This window comes from Astatotilapia calliptera, chromosome 19 (genome assembly GCF_900246225.1).
Source record: "Astatotilapia calliptera chromosome 19, fAstCal1.2, whole genome shotgun sequence".
Lineage (NCBI taxonomy): Eukaryota > Metazoa > Chordata > Actinopteri > Cichliformes > Cichlidae > Astatotilapia > Astatotilapia calliptera.
The window spans coordinates 1,751,657-1,774,312 of NC_039320.1; the positions used below are offsets into that span (position 1 = coordinate 1,751,657).

The 22,656-nt window shown below is 41.6% G+C and overlaps 1 protein-coding gene across 1 annotated transcript in view; it reads left to right on the forward strand.

Moving 5' to 3' along the window:
• syne2b (spectrin repeat containing, nuclear envelope 2b) overlaps positions 1-22,656 on the forward strand; it is a 150,190-nt gene that overhangs the window by 123,553 nt on the left and 3,981 nt on the right. The window contains exons 111-124 of the mRNA XM_026152943.1: positions 364-530; positions 10,257-10,419; positions 13,025-13,212; positions 13,341-13,491; positions 14,346-14,528; positions 15,865-16,002; positions 16,121-16,315; positions 16,550-16,845; positions 17,472-17,637; positions 17,857-17,986; positions 18,358-18,563; positions 20,555-20,755; positions 20,860-20,982; positions 21,300-21,491. Of these exons, the coding sequence (XP_026008728.1) occupies positions 364-530; positions 10,257-10,419; positions 13,025-13,212; positions 13,341-13,491; positions 14,346-14,528; positions 15,865-16,002; positions 16,121-16,315; positions 16,550-16,845; positions 17,472-17,637; positions 17,857-17,986; positions 18,358-18,563; positions 20,555-20,755; positions 20,860-20,982; positions 21,300-21,491 (2,499 nt within the window). The remainder of the gene's footprint in view (positions 1-363; positions 531-10,256; positions 10,420-13,024; positions 13,213-13,340; positions 13,492-14,345; positions 14,529-15,864; positions 16,003-16,120; positions 16,316-16,549; positions 16,846-17,471; positions 17,638-17,856; positions 17,987-18,357; positions 18,564-20,554; positions 20,756-20,859; positions 20,983-21,299; positions 21,492-22,656) is intronic.

Below are 22,656 nucleotides of genomic sequence, written 5' to 3' on the forward strand. Positions count from 1 at the left end.
CTGATTGTTAAAGAGACGACAGCTGTTTCTGGCCCAGCAGGGCCACGCGGGTGTGTTTTGTGTTGATCTCACGGCCTCTTTTATTTGGTGCTATGGGAGTGACGGTGATGGAGGGTGAAGGGGGGGAGTAGAGGTTAGTAAAGGTGAATGCTGAAACTCAGTTATTGCCGTCGTGAGGGTTTCAAACCTTTACAGCTCCTCTGGCATTAAAATTGAGCGTTTGGCCCTGAGATACAGACTCCTGGCACGCAAATTCAAACTAAATTCAAAGCTTTTAAGACTTAAAGAATGCTGGTGCACCAGAAATTTACATGCTCACGTGTAGTACATCATTCTGTCTTTTTACTTGGATTTCTCAATCAGGACTGTATGGAGGAGATCAACCTGTTCAGTGAGAATAAAACCCACCTAAAGCAGCTTGGAGAGCAGCTCATCACAGCCAGCAACAAGACAAAGGAAACAGAGATCAATGACAAGCTGAAGGACGTCAACGACCGCTGGCAACATCTGTTTGATCACATAGAGGCCAGGTAGGAAGCAAGAAGGCATAAAAATGTGTTAAGAAATGTTGCTAGAGATGTTGGAGATTAATTTTATATGAATGAATTTGTGAGTTTATACGTTTTATTGTTGAGTAAGGGTGCTGGTGTTGTAGTGCTTGGTTATATAACCAAGTTCGACTCCCAGTCCAAAACTTTGTTTAAACTTATATTGACAACTTTGACGCAAGTGCCTAACAGTTTATGCTAAATGTTTTTTTACATCACTCTTTGAACGTCTTTCAAACATTCAGCCGTTAGCAGTGGGGTTGCCTGCTTATTAAGAGTAGCACAAAAACTGCATATAAAAAATTGACCTAGCCACTGTGATGTCATATTTTGGCCTCGGTGTTAGCGTTCTGGCTGCAGTCATGTTCTTTTTTTTTTTTTTAAGCCAAATGCAGCTGTAATTGGAGTTACTACTTATCAGAGAATACTAGCAAGTTTGGTTAGAAAGCTTTATATAGAAAGCGTAGCAACGCTTAGCCATACACCACATTTTGTTACAAAACTGAAGCAAAAACTTGTTGGATGTCATCTACCAACAGCGGGTTATAATATTTGTCAGCTTGTTTTATCAAAATGTTCCAAAAGGTAACAGCACAAACATGGTGGAGAAAGGGGGAATGATGGAGACCAAAAACATTTTTCCAACTAGGCCGTAAACATCCTTTTTAATGTTGTAAAGTTAACATGGGAGTGTCTCAATTTCTGGAACTAGCCTCAAGTTGCCATTTGATGAACTGCACAGTATTTCTACATTGGCTTCATTTTGTTTGGCATAATAGCAATCCCTCCACACAGCTTAGTGTGACCGTCCCATCAATCTAATAATGCTGAAAGTCTGATAAAGTATTGCTGGGCTTGACAAGCTAACAGTGGGATATCCTGAAGGAACAATAAAACCTTTAGATTGCACTTTTTATATTATTTTTCCTCTTGCCTTCTGATATTCTGACATGATGCCATCACTCTTTTCTCTTATGGGAAATCTTACTGGATGTCTTTATGACTGTGTGCAGTATGACTGTTGATCCAAAGCTACAAGAGCAGCCCTGAAATGTGACTTGATTTGGAGAGAGAATGCAGTTATTTTCGTTCACATTATGAAGACATGCAGTTAGTGGGGTTAGGCTAATGATCCCAAATTCCCCTTCAACCATCAGGTGTGAATGTTTGTCTGTCTCTCTGTGTTAGCCATGTGACAGACTGGTGGCCTGTCTAGACTATGCTCCACCTCTTATTCTATGGTGACCCTGAACTGGATAAGTAAAAGAAAATGAATGGATGTATTAAATATTGGCTTCTGAAGTGGTTTGTATTTAGATTATCGCTACTTAACAAGTGGTTTTCACAGCTTAAGAATACAACCTGCTGATTATTCCTTTAGTCATCATGCTTCTTTGAATCCTGACCCCTTAGTGTTTACTGCTGCAGTTCAGCACGTGCAGCTTTATCTGTGCACTGTTGGACTGGGCACAGCACAGCTGTTATTCTACTGTGGCTGCAGATTAAAGTTGGTGAAGCAGAGGATAGACTCATATTATTATTAATCTATGAATTCAAATTGCATTCCAACACAGAGAAGATTGATAGCTGCATGCAGGGAGGTGCTGAAATGTTTCCACAGTTTATGGTTCCAGACAGAAAAGTTGACAATCAAACTTTAAAAGTGAAAAAGTAGCTGGATAAAGACAGAAGAGAGAGCTTGAGCTGCACTAAAGGATGAGCTGTGCCTGTCCAAGCTGAAAATGGGCAGAAGGTGGGCTACGTTCTGGGCAAGTCACCAGTATTTACCTCGTCACCTGTCACCAGTATTTACCAGTAGGGTTTTTTGTACTCATTTTTCATTATTAAAAACGAAACACATAAGCTGATGTATATATCTGAAAACTATAAATTACATCTCAGAAATTCCCAATTATTTTTATGGTATTTTGCAAGGGATGAAGCGAAATAATTAACTTTGCAGTTTTTGGATTCTGCAGAATTTAATTCAATTCAATTCAATTTTATTTATATAGCGCCAAATCACAACAAAAGTCGCCTCAAGGCGCTTCATAGATACAGCGAAAAACCCAACAATCATATGACCCCCTATGAGCAAGCACTTTGGCGACAGTGGGAAGGAAAAACTCCCTTTTAACAGGAAGAAACCTCCGGCAGAACCAGGCTCAGGGAGGGGCGGGGCCATCTGCTGCGACCGGTTGGGGTGAGAGAAGGAAGACAGGATAAAAGACATGCTGTGGAAGAGAGACAGAGATTAATAACAGATATGATTCAATGCAGAAAGGTGAAAAACTCAATGCATCATGGGAATCCCCGGCAGCCTACGTCTATTGCAGCATAACTAAGGGAGGATTCAGGGTCACCTGATCCAGCCCTAACTATATGCTTTAGCAAAAAGGAAAGTTTTAAGCCTAATCTTAAAAGTAGAGATAGTGTCTGTCTCCCGAATCCAAACTGGAAGCTGGTTCCACAGAAGAAGAAGAAACACAAGTCTAAAAGGTTACACACTTGGATACTCCAGTGTCAGAATGTTTTCATCTAAGAGCAACTTTTGAGTTCACTATTTAGCTGATAGCAACACGAGTCTTTATATTTATGTATGTGGTGATCCTGGAGATAATTATGTGTTCTTTCCACTCACAAGGTTGATCTCAGAAACAAGCGGCGTGCATTAGTGGAGGGTTTTTGACCTTTCTTGTTCTCTACTAGTCACTTTCCCGTAGTCAAACGGTGCAGTAGTTATTACCAGCTATGGCCTTGCTGTACAGCAGAATGGATGCAGGTTGGTGGAGTGCACAGCAATTATCAGTACATTTGCACCAAACAACAGGAAAGCGGGTTTAAACCAATGATTGAATGCTGCTGCACATAATTACCAGTCTAGTGATGGCAAAAGAACTGATTTTTTTCATAAAATGCACCAAGCGAATCAGAGCTAACTAAACTTTTTAAACCCAGATGACCCCATTTTTAAACCCAGGTTGCTGTGTAGTTAACATGGTTGCACTCTTTACCTTCATCTTATTCACATTTTAATAATATGAATTTAATATAAATGCAGTGATCCTTAATTCTTCATTATCCACTTAAGAAGCTGTTGACTGAAGCTTTTTCCCCCCATTTAGTTTGAAGCACTTTCGCATAATCAAGTGGGGTAGAAAATCACCGTGTTTCCATTTCACAAGGGAAGCAAAATTTACATGGGGCTGATTGCTGCTTTTGTGAGTCGGAGGGTATTTAAATGAAAACCTTTCAACTTTGCCACATCTACCCAGGGCGATTTTTGAGGGGCAATTAACAATGAGTGGCATCCTATCGATTTGTAGTGTTTATATGTGTGTGAACACGGCGCCAGGTAGCAGGCTTCTCCTAGTGTGGTTTGTGTTTTAAGTAGGAAAAACAAACGCAATTAAAAAAGGGGAAATTTAAAGGGTACCTTCCGTGTTTGACCACCTGTGAATGGAGAGCTTTCAGGAAAGTTCAGCTTGCAAAGTGATGAATGTTAAAATTAAAGAAAAAAATTGATACATTTATTCTACAACTTGGCCTGAGAGAGACTGCACTAAATCCATCTATGTTGTTCATTTAGGGACAAGGGTCTTTATCATGACTGTCAGGCTGTTAGTACAGAGACATACCCTCTTCCACTAACAACAGAATGGAGACTAGAGTTGAGAGGGAGCATCACACACAATAGTGGATTTGCGCTCACTGGTCTCCTCCCCTTAAGTAACTGACCAGCATAAGATTGCTAAGCCTGCTAATGAGCCATTAGTGAGGAAACTGTGCAGTTGTCATATTCCAACTTTTTATTTCAAGTTTTTGAAAATGTTTGTGTGACACTAGTTACAATTGTTAAAATCTGTACTGGTATCAAAGCTGGGTGAAGTCTGGGTGAAGGTCTCAGTGCAGACCAGTTCTGGCACACCAAAACAGACAAACTGTATACTATTGTCTATCAACATTTACTATCACTAGCACTAATGCACCCATAGTTAAGTGGAGTAGTTTAAGATTCTTGTTATTCATGTTATTATATCTGCTGCCAAAACCTTTGTAGGATTTGAGGCTGAGGACGAATTGCTGTGAACTGTAATAAGGGGGTAAAACCTTTCTATGCAGATAAATGTAGTCAGTGTCTGCTGATGAGTTAGTTCTTCTTTGTTGAGCCATCTGCTTCGCCAGAGGTTGTTTGGTTTCCCTAATTTTTAAATCATAGCAATCCTCCTGGCACTTAACAGTGTACACTACATTACTCTGTTTGTGTCTGGGGACTTGATCCTTGGGGTGGACTAATTTTTGGTGCAGCGAAAAATGGGTCCATTTACTTACTTGGATTGAGCATGCACCAAGACATCCGAGGGACTTCTCCAGTCTCAAAATTTGCATTCACATGAAGCCAAGAAAATATGTAGCTAGAGGTTTATGAAGTGAAGGTTGCGCAAGGGGTGTCGTGTCCGGGTAAATGTGTGGGTAAATGTTAGATAGATAGAATGTGTGAGACATTGTAGAAAGTGTTTTGAATGCTCAAGTAGAACAGAAAAGTGCTATATAAGAACCAGTCCATTTACCATTTACAGCATGCACATTATACAGAGCTGAGTCAGTGGTTGGTCTCATTGGATGGTCCATTGTCAGAGTCCTGCAGGCCTCTGTCACATGTTTGGATAAGGGCTGATGAAGTTCCAAGACTAGCTGATTCAGAGTCACTAATGACTGTGGCGTGCCTCTTGCCATTGTCTGCATCTCACCCCACTAAGTTACATCAGATGACTGCTGAGGTTTGACTTGCAGAGGGATTAGATGCGCTGATACTGGCCCGCTGCTCGCCTTTGTCCCCCAAAACAAACCGGGTGCTCCGTCACCCGGCCCAGCAGCTGCTGTTTGCTAATGCGAGCCTTTGTCCTGATGGGCGCTCTGCCTCAGGGGCCACCATCCGCTCGCTTTATTGTGCGAATAAGATGCATGCAAGGCAGATGTTTGTTTTCTCTTTAAAAACATTTACCCTGCTCTGTCCAGACACCTCTCCTCCTCACACCTGGTATCTGCACAGATTTACTTCGTGTACTCTCACACAGCGTTTTTGTTTCTCAGATTATAGCACAGTCAAGCCGTTCATTTCAAGTACAGCTTTCACACATTTAGTGCCATGTTGTTTAGTTTATTTGTTTCGTTTATACAGACAGAAAGGTTGTCCTTTTGTTGCCACTCGGTTCTCTTTTCATGTGGCCATAGACCTGGTTGTCATAGTGATGGTGTTATTGCAACAGGGATTGGTTATGTGTGACAGACTGTGATATGTGAGATGGAGTCATCTTGGAGTTGATTATTTTATTTATAGGCATGTAATTGCAAATAAGTGAAATGTGAGATTTGCACTTGTGTGTATCCCTTCAACTTCTTCATGCCTGTAATCAATAATCTAAAATGAAATGTTGCAGGTCTCAGTTCACTACTCACATTTTGAGTGTGACCACCTCTAAAGTTGGCCATGTTAACGTTTAAGTCTGCAGGGATTGACTCACTTTTGGAGACTTGTTTGCTTGTGCTGTTCTTTCTTTCTGTGTTTTCTCTTGTGCACCAGGTGGCTCATTTTTATATACAGCTACCAACATAGAAGTAGTTGGCCAGCTTTGCATGTTCTGTCTCACCCCGGAGTGTCACACTCCCACAAAGTTATTTCATTAGTTCATTTCTGTTCTCATTTTATGACCTTTTTTTGTTGTCATTCTTCCTTCTGCTCCACCTGTTGTTTTTTTCTAACCTTTATTATTCAGACCTGTAATATATTACTTGTTCTTGGTACTCTGAGCCCGAGGGTGGTTTATTTCAATATAAAGAAGGTGGCAGATGGAAGTTTACCAACCTCGGGTTTCTGGCTGGCTCTGTCTGCGTCGGCCACTATTAGCAGTCTGAGCAACAGTTTACAGCTCCACCTTTAATGAACTTTAATGTCTTTACCTTACAGACGTCTTGAATTGTTTTAGCCTAACTGTGTACTTTTCTACTTCCTCAGTCATGGTCTTGCCACATTATCCTGAATCTCTGATATTCATGCATATTTATCAAACTCACCGAGAGACAGATGGCTTGAATGGTCTCTTATAAAGTTCAGTTGGTAGATTTTTAGCCACAGAATTAATCCTGGTTTAGCTGTGTCAGTACCCTCTGTGAAAACATGAAAAACAAATTAGTATTAAAATCTATGTTCTCTCAAGTAGTTCTGGATTTGAGAGCTACCCATCAAGCCTGGTTTATTTTCAATTTTTTAGTCCTTTAAATAGATATTTTCAAACATGTGAACTCATAACTAAATATCATATCAAACATCACTCATAAGTAAATATGAAACAAGAAGAGGAAAATTATTAATTCTGTGAATTAAGAGAAATAAAATGAAAAAAAGAAACAAAAGTTTCAAGAAAGACTGCAAAGCAGAAAAAGTATCTAGAGAAAAATACATTTTAATCAAGCTTGAATATTATTAGTTTTGGTAGTTAATTATTTGGGCAATTTCTACAGTTTCCAATGCTGGTTCTTTGTGAGTGTACCTGTCACTGCATCCAGCTGTTTGTAAAAGCTGGAAGAGGAGAAGAGAGGATGGTGAGAGGAGGGGACGGGCGGTCTGTGGAGAAGGCAGGGAGGGGAGGGATGGTGGGTTAGCGCTTGCTAGCAGATGAGCCACCATCATGGAGTAGTCTCCTCACCAGCCTGTAAGTACCTCTCACCCTGATCTGGAGACTTCATCACGCCCCGTCCGACCTGGCGCGTGAGGCTGGAAAAGCGGACGGGTGAAAGGGTGGGGGGGCAGATTGGGTGTTTTGTTATGATAAGGAGACGAAGGTTGAGGAGCAAAGGGGGATGGGCTGAGCTTTGTTGATGCAGGCACGTAGGCAGGCAGGCAGGCAGACACACACCGAGTCTTTCAGAGCTAATTCAGTTTAGCTTGGGCTTGCCTCGTGCGCGTTTACATTCAAATAAAAGGTTGGACAGCAGATGTGTATTTTTGTGAGGGTATGCAGCGGCATGTTTTTGGTGGTGTTCTCCGTTCCTCTGTCTAGTGCAACATCATCACATATGGTACAGATGTGCAGCCCAGAGCTCACACCTGCACAGAGACACATAAAAACAAACATGCATCATCAGCTAAATATGGAGCAGGGGAACCCCTGTTCTATCTCTGCTACTGGGGCAGCAACAGCATCCAACATTCCCAGTCTGTGTCTGTATGCAAAGCAGAAAACTTGGTGGGCTCAATGCAGCTTGTTGCTGCATCAGACTCATTGTTGCATCATTGAGCTGTACTGCCTCGTATGCACAGTGGGCACATTGATTAGTACATGACACACAGCTACACTTTTTATTGTAGTTCTGGACGACATTACTGCTACTTTCAATGAAATCAGTGGACATAAATGACCCTGGAGAGACAAATCTAATAGACTGTTAAGAGCAACCTAGAGAAAAGCAAACAAACAGCATCCCAGCTCGCTCTGAAGATCCACTTTAACTTCACAGGAGGTTTCTTCATGTCAATAAGGAGTTTTTTCTTCCCACTGTTGCCAAGCGCCTCCTCCTAGGGGGCCGTCTGATTGTTGGGCTTTCTGTATTACAGTGTTTATTGCTATATGGATAAAAATGAATAAATTGAATTAAGTCCCATCATAATAACTTACAAAATTTGAAGTTAGACAATTGTTGAAAAATTTTGTTAATAATTAATGTATTTTTTAACCCAATTAAAAATTGGGTTAAAAAATACATTAATAAAAAACATTACAAATGTGATTAATTAAAGAGCAAAGATCCAGATGTGAGGTATAAATCATTTAAAACATTTATTGAGATAAGCTAAGGTTATATATTCATACATCTGCACTGACCAAGAATTGCCAAAAGATTCATGAGTGGGTGTATTGTAAGGAAATCAAAAGCATTCACAAAACCCAGAATAACCCAGAACACCAATCTATCACAGAAGTGATGTGAAACGACATTCACAATGAAGTCTCATTGATCAGCTATACAATATTTTTTAGGCCACCTGATCCAAATTCATATCAAATGCAATAATCCAAATAACGTCTTAAAGTCCTCTAAACATTGTCCCCTCAACCTTAAAGCACAATGATAACCAGCAGTTAAGAGTGAACGGAGGAAAGAAAACTTCACCTGTAGCTTTGAGAAAGAGTTTTGAACTTGAAAATTAATAACGATACTTAAAATACTATAATAGTATAATAATCTATAACATTACTTTTATTTCACTAAAAGTTTTGGCATTCAGGTCGAAGTATAGCATAAATGGCAGAGGCTGTCATTAGGCTCTAAAGGTGTTCCAAATGTTTCTTATTTTTGTGGCACCAAAGAAATGAAAGGCAGTGCATAATATTTTCAGCAAAAGGGAATAAGAAAAACCTTACATACAGCAGATGAACGTCTGTATCCAACACGTACACAAAACTCCAAATGACTAATAATCCTTTAAGTGGTCAAACAGCTTAAGGTGGCAACAACCACAATGTCATTATGATTTCAGATTGTCTGCTTTTACTTGACAGCACAGAGAACACGAGTGATAAATAAACTCTGCTCTTCACTGAGTTTTCCTTCTTGAGGTACTTGGAGCGGTTTGATGTGTTTTTTACAGTAAATTTTTGTTACTGAGAGACATGATCATTAAGAAACTTTCTCTGTCACACAGTTTGTGTGCCGAGTTTATTCTTTCAACTACAAAAATATCTTAACAAAAACTTGTTGTTGGATAGTTGTCTTCATGTCATTCCCCAGTTTTTGTAACCCGCTGATGTCACTAAAAGTCATGTTGTTGTTTTTTTAATTTGGCGTTGGGCCGGTGTATCGAACAAATTCCAGGACGTTTGAGGACATTAGGTGCCCCATCCTTGCTATGGCTAAGATAGAAGCTGCAAAAACATATTTGTGTTAAGAGCAGTGACAGATCTATAATTAACAGACCACACTCTGGATGTGAGTTCCATCCGAGCCTGCAATTTAGTGAATATTAAGATGTGGAATTTTTTACTTCTGGTCACATGACGTTGCTGAGTCACCTCTCTCCTCTCTGCGTGTGTTGTGGAATGAACCGATGTAGGTCACTGACCTGAGAGCTGTGCTGGAATGCAGCCGCTCTCTCAGACAACACGCAGCTCTCAGTCAGATGTAGGTCAGCTTGCAGCGTGGCTTATAATGGCTCCCGTTGTGTCATTCGTTGGAACGACAGCAGCGCTTCCCACACAAAGTTAAAACCTGCCACAGTGCTAATGTGTGACATGGGGCTGAACGTAGCGTTCACAGTGGCAGGTTGATGGGTGTTTGCTCAGCATCCTTAGTGTCCTAATTCAGTTTTTTGTCTCCTCAAATTGCATGATGAAAACAAAACCTTGTGTTACACACTTGAGACAAACAGACAAACAAATGCATGCATTATTTAAAGAGCTGGTGTATGTAAGACTTGCAGATTTTGACTTCAGATGCAGGCTGCTGCTTGCTAAAGCTGTTTACATGTATTATGTTCCTTTAAGCTATTTAACATACCTGTAGCTTTAGGCAGAGAGCCACAAATGGGGCACAGAAGTCAGAAACTGACTGGGGGAATTTTTTTTTAAGGTTTTTTACCCTTTCTGGTGATCTGTGACAAGCTAAACTCCAGTGAGAACTGTTCTAATGTGATGCATCTTTCCTCGACAGGGTGAGGAAGCTGAAAGAGACGCTGGTGACGGTGCAGCAGCTTGATAAGAACATGAGCAACCTGCGGACGTGGTTGTCCCGTATTGAGACAGAGCTAGCCAAGCCGGTGGTCTACAGCACCTGCCACAGTGATGAGATTCAGAGGAAACTAGCTGAACAGCAGGTGGGCAAAGATGGAAGGACTTGTGTGAGATGCATTAACTTATGAAAGTGTGTATTTTTAAAGATTCAGTCAAAACCTACAAAGTCCTGCAAGACCAGGAAACTAAAGATCTAAAATTTCATTTCAAGATCTACATGAAGTACCTCTTAATAACTAATATAACCTCTAAGAAGAAGAGAACAGTTGGCACAATGCTGTGTGACAACTGGAGTGATTATTTCTTTGATTGTTTGGTATTTAAAGCCAATCGCCTCCCACAGCCATGTGAAAAAGGAAGATCTCATGAAAGGTGAGCAAATCACCTTTTATGGTTTCTTTGTGGAAGAAAAACGAGAGCTCTCTGTACAAATCTACTGAACTCGGACATCTTCAAGGTAAAAAAAGGAAAAAGGGGCACTTAAAGTGCTATTTTAGAAATGCACGAGGTAGAATTAGGACTCCACTGTGAGGGGAGACATTGCGTCTGGTTTTAAACCCTTTATGTTATGGCCACCCTGTGGTGGTCCAAAGCATACTAACATAAGAGTGAATAATGTGCGCTGCAAAGTAAAATCTCAGCAAGGCTCTGCTAAGAGAGGAGTTTGTGAAGGAGAGAGCTGTCACGCTGGGCTGAGAGATGGTAAATGCGCTGAGAGGCAGAGCTCATGAGGAGGTCCAAAAAAAGGTAAATGGACTTTAGCCTGTTACTCCATTTGTCATCTGCCATATAGCAGTACTTTGGGAAATGGCTAAAAGTTCCAGGTCTTAGAGCAAAGATGGGTGGAAGGGTTCAGAGGGAGAAATATTGTTTTTATGTCTTGGGTAGAGTTGCCTGTTTGCCTCTCGGGTTTTGGAAAAATCTCATATAGATATGCACGTTTGATAGTACGGATGAGATCAGGTGACAGTGGTTGTTGGACCTGTGGTTCATTTTGCATTTTTTATCACTGGATTAAACATTTAAATGCACACGTATATAGCATTAAATGTGACAAATGGGCACATTCCCTTTAAACCCACAATGTGTTTATTCTTGTTTTAAAAAAGGGTTAGGGTACGTTGGTCAAAATATGTGAATTTGCTAAAGTCAGACCACATTATCAACAAGCACAGTAATGCTTTAAAAGAACAGAATAACTCCCAGACCTACCTTGATTAAATGCATGAATAGAATACAACATAGTGTTTATTTATTTATAGTGTTTATTTTGTAAAAGAGTAAACACCAACCCTGCAGCACTTTTTGGCAGGGCTTTTTTAAATTGTTCATTCTGTATTCTGTCATGTATGCAATTTTTGGTTACTGTGAAGGTATGTAGGTACACGCGTTAAACAAATGCAAACAGAGAACGTAACATCGCATTTGAAACATTTTGAAAGTTTTTTACAAAAACCTTTAGATGTTAACAAGGGTTCAGTGAGATTGTCCCACCCATTAAGCAGGAGGTACATATACACACACACGCACGCATATATATTATTGTTTCCATTTTATATAACTGCAACTCTTTCAGCTTTACCACATTATTTTAGAAATAAGTACTAAAACTCAGTGATCAGCCTTTCCCTTAAAAGCTGGGCCCCACAAACTGGTTGACATGAGCCACTTTTTCTGTGAGAAACTCAACATTTTCTGAACTTCTGAAAGTGCTCTACTCTGCCACAAGCATGTCAGCCTGAGTGCTCCTTACTTTTTTGGGGTCTAAAATGCGACTGACTGCTACGTAGTAACTGAACTTGTCAGCACTGCTAGTAACCCAAGAGTTTGGAGAATTTTCTTTCTTTTTTTATGTCTTTTTTTTTATGATGGATTTGGGGGTCAAAGCAAGCACAGATGTGTTCATTTGACAAGTTAACAGTGAAAGGGGTTCAATTGCACTAATTTCTTAAATCACTGAATATCTCTAGCTAATGATTTTTCTCCACTCAGAATTTTACAGATCTGTGCAGTTCAGGGGAAAAGATACACTTAGAATCTGCAAAACAAATTGGACTCCAGCTTTCTGTCTAAATCTGGACAGGGACGTGTCTGAAGAAATAGAGCTCATATCTGATGAAAGAAATGGTGGCAGTTGTAAAGGAGTGAAATGGAGACAGATGACAGGCAAAATGAAAGGAGACGAATTCGAATCGGCGTGGCGATGTGCAGAGCCTTAAAGAAATTGGACTTCTCCTGTTCCTCAGAAAAAGGCTGCAGGTCTCTCCATTAGCAGATGAGGGATGGCTGAAATGACTCCTGTGTGGATAGGCACTTTAAGCTTTCACTGGTCACCATGGCAACCTAGAGAGTGGTAACTTTGAACAAACAAAAAGTGGTGTCCAGCCCCAGTGAGGGAGCTCTCGCTGTCTCTCTCTCATGCTTACGTACTCACACACACACTCACACACACACACTCACACAAACTCTGGGAAAAGGCAAAAATGAGGAAAAAACTAAGAACATAACACCAAGGGCCAAAACGAACAGCACCCGGGAATCATGCTGTGCTGTGTCTACAGATTGCAGGCCTCAAAACAAACCAGAAAAATACAGAGTTTGGGTTTTACTTTGTGATTTCTAGAAGAGGAGAAAGTTAAAGAAAAAGTTTTTTTGTCTTTTGTTTTATCTGTGCCGGTTGGCATTCAGGATCTGCAACGGGACATCGAGCAGCACACAGAGAGCGTGGCCTCGGTGCTGACGCTGTGCGACGTCCTGCTCCACGATGCCGATGCCTGCGGCAGTGACTCGGAGAACGACTCGATCCAGCAGACCACCCTCAGCCTGGACCGCCGCTGGAGAAACATCTGTGCCATGTCCATGGAGAGGAGGATGAGGTGAGCAGCCAGGAAGGGTTGAAGATTGTTTACTGATTCTTTAGTTTACAGTGGTTGGAGGGGTCTTACACCTTCCAGAGCTCGGGCTACTGTGATTAGAAGTTAACATGTGCCTTTTCTGCCCTCAGAATTGAGGAAACGTGGCGTCTCTGGTGTAAGTTCCTCGATGACTACTCTCGCTTTGAACACTGGCTGAAGACGGCAGAAATGACAGCAGCCAGCCCCGACTCCGCCGACGTCCTCTACACCAGCGCCAAGGAGGAACTCAAGAAGTTTGAGGTCAGCAGATTATTTTGCTCTCTGTTTGGGTGGACCTAAATAATTGGGATTTCTGTGCATTCTGATATTAGCACTACAGGAAAAGCCAGGGGTATGTTAAAATGTAAAAAGGTCAGCTCATTCATTAAAAAAAGGAAAGGAAATTAAAAACTCCCTTTTGAAAAGAAGAAGCCGGTAGCACCAGGCAGCCACTTGCTGTGATGGGTGAGGGAGACAGGACAGCATGAATGTCTGGTCCAGAGGGAAAAAGGTTCAGCAGCTGTTAAATAGCTGTTTTCAATTTTTGTTTTTCTTTCTAATTTTATATTTCCCTTGAATCAGCAGACACCAAAGACGCATCAAACACAGTTTTAAGTGCTCAGGTGTCCTGTTGCGCTGTGACTCACTGGTGACCTTTGGTGCGCTGGTCTAGATTAGAAGCACAGATTAGTGTCTGGTAATCTGGAATTTGCTGAAATGCCTTCATTTCTACAGCAACAGGGAACCAGTGTATATAGTGGTGTTTAAAAAATACCAGTGACCTACATTATGTATCCTGGCTGTCAGTGACATATTATGGAAGCTGTGGAGTGTCATTATTAAAGATGCAAATCAGCTGTGGGTTGTATTTATAAAGAAAAGGTTATTTCACACAGCCTTATAACCAGTGCTCACATTTCTGTTGTGGAATCAACAAAATTTGCTTTAACAACTTTCTGTAAGTGACTAGTTGTTCTTTGTTTTCAGGGGATTTTTTCTTAACGTAATCTTCAACACGGCTATGTTAACAGATACATCAAAGCATGTGCACTCTATTAAAGCACCCGCTCCAGCTTGAAGTGTTCTTCTCATTGACACTCATGTGTGACTTTCAGGCGTTCCAGCGGCAGGTTCATGAGCGCCTGACTCAGCTGGAGCTGGTCAACAAACAGTACCGCCGTCTGGCCCGAGAGAACCGCACCGACGCCGCCAGCAAACTTAAGGTCATGGTCCACGAGGGGAACCAGCGGTGGGACAGCCTGCAGAGGAGGGTCGCAGCCGTGCTCCGCAGACTGAAGGTGAGAAAGGAGGTCGGAGGTCAGGACTGGCTGAAGGTACCTTAGGAAAGCTACTCTGTTAGAAGCAAGAGTGACTGTAAAATTAAAAAAATAAATAGATATACATACATATATATATTTATATATAAACAGAAATCAAACATTGTTGTGTTTCAGGCATTATCAGATGATCTGTGTAGTATCTCCCTGCTCCACGCTAAGCTGTCAGGATTTAGGTCACCTCTCAGACGGTGACAGGGCACATGGCATCATGTTGGCAGGGAGGCGTTTTCCTCGTGCCATGTGCTTCTGAACAGATGGAGATGTTTTTGTTGCTTTATGGAGATGCCTTGTAATCAAAGAATTCCGCTGCTTGGTGCCAATTGCCAATAAGGCACGTACAGCGGCAAGAGCTCTCACAAAATCCGATTTTCTGCGACATTATGGGCTACATTAATGGGAAATGATTAATACAAAAAACACAAGTGTAGAGAGTCTGTAACCATAACTGTGCAGATGGGTTCTGTATCACCAGTTTGCATCACAGTAGTTGTTACTAAGGTTGGGCGATATGTAAAGTTTTTCAAACCGACAATCGTTAGTCCAGTAAATAACGATATATTTGCACAGGTGACTTTTTGATGGGCGGAGCAATGTAATCATGCATGGACTGAGTTGCGCATTTAGAAGGAGGGAATATTTTACCTTCTTTTCTTGTTTGTTTCAGTATTAATATAGCTCTTTTTTGCTTCATTCATTTATTTGAGATTCGCCAAATCACACAAAAGACTTCATGTCTGAGATTGTTTTTTAATGTTCGCTGGAAGAGACATTTTGATTTTTAACTTACTTTTTGTATAATTTTGTATTTGTTGTTTGGTTGAGTGTGTAAGTCAGATAAACACTGGAACAGCCTGTAAACACGGTTATAGTGGACAAAAGAAGCCAGTTTCCCTTTCTTTTCCTCCCCATCTCCCCACATAGGCTACTGCCTTTCTGTCTTTCTGTTAAGAGTAATTGAATTGAGTAATTGAATCACTGCATTTGGGCGCACTCTGAGGAGGGTGCGTTAGTTCGCAGATAGAAGAGGGTACCGTAAAAAAGGCTCTATTATTTTTTCTGTCGACTGCTTCTCTTAGCTTCAACATTATTAACAAACTTACTCATGGGCAAATAAATAAATAAATAAATCGCTCTTTTGGTGAAAGGCTCAGCCTATCAACAATCGCCCAACCTTATGTGACACTACACTTACACAGCAAGTTGATATCTGGATCACATAAGCCGGCAATATTTGTAGCACACAGTTTATGGCATCAAAGGAATATACTAAAAGTAATATTTCTGTCCTATTCAGTATTTTACGTCTCAAAGAGAAGACTTTGAGGGAACTCGTGAGGGGATCCTCGTTTGGCTGACTGAAATGGACCTTCAGCTCACCAATGTAGAGCACTTCTCAGAGAGCGATATCGAAGAGAAAATGAGAGAGCTAAACGTGAGTATTTCCCTACTGATGTTGCGCTGTAACATTATCCTGTTTACATATTGATGGACTGGCTGGGTCTCTCACTGGCTGAAATATTTTCATACCGTCGTGTCATTTACCTCTGCAGGGTTTTCAGCAGGAGATTACCCTGAACACCAACAAAATCGATGCCCTGATCGTATTTGGGGAGAACCTGATCCAGAAGAGTGCTCCTCTGGACGCTGTGCTTATTGAGGATGAGCTGGAGGAGCTCCACTCCTACTGCCAGGAGGTGTTTGGCAGAGTGGCTCGCTTCCATCACCGCCTAGTCAATAGACGTCCGGTTAGTAGTATAAATGACTCAGAAAAAATAAAAAAGCTGGAGTTTTCTCAGACTGGCTGTACCTGTAAACTGCTGCTCTGAGAATGAATGGGATAAAAGCATTTGTTTTTGTTTTGTTTTTTTTAATCTGAGGACATGCTTGATTTTTTAAATATGTGTCTAACTCACAGACATGAACTTCAAGAGACATTTGTCATCTTATTTATCAGGGTTTTTTTTTTTTCCAACCTGCAGGTTCTGGAGGAGGAGGAGAGGGAGATGTCAGACCGAGACACAGACCGAGACGATTCACCCGATTTGACCCCGTCCTGGATGGCGGAGAGGAGAAGGAAGGAGGTGGATATAGCAGTGGGAGGAGTTTCAGGTGGACCACAGGTGATGTGCCACCTCCTGGTACCCCCTATAGAGCGATCAGGAAGAGAGACCCCCCTCAGTGTGGATTCCATCCCCCTAGAGTGGGATCACACAGTCGACGTGGGGGGGTCATCATCCCATGAGGACGACGAGGATGCCACCTTCTTCAGCGCTCTGTCAGGTTAGCTTCGTGTCAGGACTTTAGGCTCATGGGTTAAGTTATGTTATATAGCATTCTGTATTAATTCTTCAGATGAAAAAAGCTGAAAAAAAGCCGTTTTTGATATTCCTGTAACACCTTTAACACCTTTGCAGATCTCCATATCCTCAGCTGTGAGACTTTAACCTCCACTGTTTCTTACAGACATGAAGGTCACAGAGAATTCAGAGTCGTTTTTTAAAGTGACTGCCAGTGCAGTGAAAGCAGCCTCGGGTAGGCGCTCTGCCTCCTGCATGTGTCTGCTTTGCTATGCATTTTTTTTCAACTAGCATCCTGCTTTCACCTTTTTTAATCTTTTCTCTTATTTCACCCCATTTCCACCATGAGTCACAAATGTGGCTGCGCACGGCCGCAAATTATCATTCACTTTGAAATGTTTGGTTTGGTTTGGTTAGCGATTGAAGATCATGAGACCTGCATGATACTGCAAGTCGGTTGTGTGTGTTTCTTCAATCCATTTGTGGTTTATTCATTTGGTTTATGCACGGTGAACCTTTTCATGCATGTGTCGGAGGGCTGGTGAAAGGAGCTGTCTTTCCATCATTACTCTTGTCACTGAAGTTTTTATTTGAAATTTAACAGTCACTGTTTTCTCCTCTCGGTCTCCTCAGTGAAGTCAGTGACTGACATGCCGAGCTGGCATCTGCCTGGCTCCCCGGAGAGGAAACAGCTTCCTCGAGATATCATCCAAGCCCTGAGCTCTTTCCCTACACATACAACCGGCACTTCCTTCCATCAGCAGGGCTATGTACGTACAAACACACGATACTTATTGGGTCCAACGTCAGGTCCAAATTAAACACAATAGAAATGGTACACTATGATAGATTTTTGAAGACTTTTTATCATCTTTCATATTTCTAAGAATAAAACACATAGGCATAAGAATGCAGAGTGCTTCCTTTTTTCTTTTTTTTTAAACCAGTGTAACGCCTCAAACTGATTGTGTGTGTATCTGTGTGTTCAGGCGAAGCTAATGTCAGAGTGCAGTGGCAGCATCGACAGCGTGAAGAGGGTCAAACTCATGCTGAACGATGAGGAGGAGCTGGAGGATGCAGGCCTGACCAGCAGCACGGCCAGCAAGCATACCAGCACGGGTACGCAGACAGAGATAACCGCAGGTGCGAGAGGTCTCACTCTGTTTGAAACATGTAACAGTAGGGATCATGCTGGAGGTCCTGAAGGCAAGTCGGAAAACACATTTTCAGAAAATCCACACACTAAAATACAGGACAAAAATTTACTAACATGGACTCAAACTCCAAATGTACCTTTGTTGATAATGGAGCAAGGAAATAGACCAGAGGCTGCCAAAGCTCTTGGGTCTGGCAGATCCACCTGAGACGTCTTTGAAAAAAAGAGGACATAAAAGGGGGATGGATAGTGGAGTACAGAAATCTTGAACAGATCCGTGTGTGTGGCAAGTAGCATTTATACACATACTCATCCCTCTTCCTTGTTTCCTCAGGTGTTATCGAGCGCTGGGAGCTGCTACAAGCACATAAAAACGCAGCGGACATCAAGCAGGACCTGGAACAGTGGCAGAAGCTTAACTCTGACCTGTCTGATGTCACTTCCTGGCTTGGCAGGGTGCTGCCAGAGCTGGAGAGGCTGAAGAGAATAGCACCGTCCACCAGCATCCGAGACATCGAGGTCAACATCAGGAAACTCAAGGTAACAACCAATCTGAGAGCAGGAGGACGTTCGCGGAAGTAAAATAGGCAAATGAAAAAGTGAAACCTTGGGATATTTTCCTAGGATGGGCATAACTGAAGTGTATACGCTGCTCAAAAAACATGAAAGGAACATTTAGAAAACAATCATGTTGGATGGCTGCATATATGGACTGACTAATGTGATAGGAACAAAAGGACGCCACATCATTTGATGGGGCCGAAAATTATAAACCTACAGAGGGGTGAATTCAAACGGACCGTGAAAATCAAAATGAAAAAATTACAAAGCACGCTAGTCCATTCTGCAGAAATTTCATTGCAGCAACTCAGAAATGCTACTCAACACTTTGCTTGGCCCCCATGTGCTTTTATGCATGCCTCATGGACGGTGTCCTGGGGGATTTCCTCCCAAATCTGGACACTCTGAGGTGTAACCTGGCAGCATCGGCTGAACCAAAACATAATGTCCAGGAGGTATTCTATTGAATTTAGGTGAGCGTCGAGGCCAGTCAGTAGTATAAATTACTTCATGCTCCAACTCCAAGGCTGGGGGAGCCAAGGACTCACTGCACCAGTGTAGAGTCTGACAAGATGTTCATCCCAATACTTGGGAATCAAGGTGCTGTTGCCTGTTACAGGCAGCGTAATTTTCTTCTTAACTTCTTCAGACCATGTCACATGTGCTCAGGGTGGACCTGCTCTTGTGCGGTGCTGCTCATCTGTGAAAAGCACAGGGTGGGTTGCCAATTTTGGTATTCTATGGCAAATGCCAGTTGGACTCCACAGTGCTGGGCAGTGAGCACAGAGCCCACTGAAGGTCATTTTGTAGCTCTGGAAGAGCTCATCCTGTTACTCCTTGCACAGAAACAGATATCAGTCCAGCTGATGGATTAAGGGCCTTCTATGGCTCTGTCCAGCTCTCCTAGTCTCCTGCCTGTCTCCTGGAATCTCTTCCATACTCTTGAGACTGTGATGGGAGACACAGCAAACCTTCTGGCAATCTCACGTATTGATGTGCCATCATAGAGGAGTTGGACTACCTGTGTAACCTCTGTAAGGTCCAGGTATCTCCTGATGCTAACAGCAATGACGCTCACCTTAGCCAAATTCAAAACTACTGAAAAAACAGTCCGAAAAGATCAGAGTGCACCTTTTTTAAATTTCATTAACACCAAAGTAGCTGAAACTGATTAACAACCTCCTCTGCTACTTAACTGCCCAGATCATATCCCAAAAGTTTAACTGACTTGCTGCTGATTAGATTGAGTAGACTATATACTTCAGATCAAACCACATCTAAAGTGACATTGTTTCTCCTCCTGCTCTCCTCTTCCTTATTAAAAAAATAAATAAATAAATCAGGTAATATTTGATTTTTCCTGTGCTAACTTCAATTTTATTGGATTATAAGCTAATATTATTGAATATATAACATGTTAAAGATTTATGTTTTTTCATGATGAACTTATTGTCAATTATCTTTTAAAGAAGTGTTAATTTATTCAGCGTGGATAAAGACAAGATTAGAGGAAAAATCTTATAGATGTGTTAACAAAAAGAGCTGTTTTTGGTGAGAAATTAGGATTCCAGCAGTTGTTTTGTTTTTTTTCCTGATTTAGATGTTAAAAAAAATCTTCCATTTTAAATGACATTGACAAGACTGGAAATAACGTGTGAAGACTGAAAGTAGATGAGTTGTCATGTCATTTGTCCTACTGAAGAGAATGGGCTGGGGGATGTTCATTTATTTTGTATAATTTAACTCCAATTTTAGCAGGATTATATCAAATAAAACTGCATGCAGCCTTTCCTTGTGCTCACTCCACCCAACTTAACTTTTTCTTCTGATTAACAACCGTTTGGGGAAATACAAGTCACAATGCAGAATAATCAAAGTCGAATGAAAGGAATGTCAGCACAGTAGATTTTGGAACACTTCATCTGTCGTTTGTCTAAAATTAATGTTTTGGGGGGGGGGTTTCTGCTAAGGAGATGCAGAAGATTTTCAACAGCTACAAGTGTCTGATGATCTCCATCAACCTGAGCAGCCGTCACTTCCTGCGCGGCGACAGCACCGAGCTGCACGAGCAGCAGGAGGCCCTGGACTCAGCCAATCACAGCTGGACTCAGGCCTGCAGCGGCCTGGAGAGCTGGGAGAGGAGCCTGCACTCTGCTGTCATGCAGTGTCAGGTCAGACATGGAGACACCTCCTGAACGTTTACCCCATAGAGTTCAAAATAGTAGGAGTGATTCACAAAATGTGATTTGACCTGAATTGCTCTCCTCTTATTCAGGAATTTCACGAGACGCTACACTCGCTGCTGCTGTGGCTCGCTCAGGCTGAGGACAAACTCCGCACAGTGAACGTCAACGACCGCTCGCACTCTGCACTCCTGCAGCACAGAGACACGCTCACAGTGAGACAAACTATAGTCTTTTTAGTCTTGCCTTATTTTTGCACTAACATCATGTTGACTCTAATAGTCTGGATCTGACAAATATTCACTAAAATTTGTAGATATGGTTGCTGCAATTTCATCCTTGTTTTATACAGGAGACACCTATTCATCTACTCACACGTTGTCAAAACATGACATTCTTCCTGATTGGCATAATAGGTTAAATATACTTGAATGTTTTATGGAAAGCTGCAGTGATTGGTGTAAGTAACACAGAGCCTGTGGAGTCTCAGCTGATGTCTTAATACTGCCCTCTCTGTCGCCACCTGCTGCAGGCTCTGCAGGAGGAGCTGCGTGGCCGGCAACGGCGGGTTTCATCACTGCAGGCAATCTCCTCCCAACTTCTCCTGGAGGCCACTGGAGAGGACAGTGTAGAGGCCAAAGAGAAGGTCCACGTCATCAGCAACAAGCTGCATCTCCTGCTACGGCAGGTGGCTGCAGACCTGCGTACACTGCAGGGAACACTGGTAGGTCCATCTTCCTCTCAAAATCTCTGTCATGATATAAAGCAGCGGTGTCAAATAAAAGTCCTAAAGACCAGAAATGGCCTGGCAAAGAATCCAATTGGACCCACAGTCACATGAAGGACTGCAGAGAGTTTGACATTTTACCTGTATTGTTATAAATTTCACTACTTTTCCTTTTCCTATTGGTTAAACCTCCCATTACCATAGAAACAAGGACAATGAAAGATTTTCTTTCACTTGTCCAGCTGTATGTGGCCCACAATGTAACTTGATATAGAGCTATAGTTTATGTGGCTGTGCAAAAACCATAAAAAAAATCAGTTTTTCTGTTTGTGAACATTGTTAAATGTTAAAAGTCAAATACAGTTAGGCCCATAAATATTTGGACAGAGACAAGCTTTTTGTAATATTGGCGCTGTACAATAATTAAATTTGATGCAGTTTTAAATGAAACAACTCAACAATAAAGTCTGAAGTGCAAACTTTCAGCTTTAATTCGGTGGGTTGAACAAAAAGATTAAAATGTGAGGAACTAAAGCATTTTTAACACAATCCCTTCATTTCAGCGGTTTAAAAGTAATCTGACAAATTAAATGCCTGAAAATAAATGTCCATATCTAATACTTAGTTGAAAACCCTTTGCTGGCTGTAAATAAAACTATGATCCGAAGGTGCACCTGCAGATTTTTCTGCCTTCTAGCTCATTGTTGCAGCTTTTAAACTCAGCTATGAGGATAGCACTTTATGGGTCTGCAGCTTCTAAATGATCCCTTCCAAGATGTTTCCCAGAAAAAGACTGTAATTTAGAACGATTCATGCAGGAAAAAGAGCCGGTGTTGAGTTGATCCACTTCCATTAAATTATTTTTGAGTGTAATTCAGATCATATTTTGGTGCACAGCAGTCCAGCTGTAGAGTGGGAATTTCTGGCATGTACTTGCAAGGAGCAAGGGAGAAAACAAACCACCATTCAAGGGTCAATCATTCAAATATATATAAGTCATTTATGTATTATTGGGTCTACCTTACAATAAAGCGCCTGAGGTGACTGTTGTTGTGATTTGGCGAAATTGAATTGAAAAGTGCATGCTCTAATAGCAGTGCCTTTAAACGTGAGTTTTGCCCTCACTGAACTCTGTACTCACATCTGTTCAAACACAAATCTG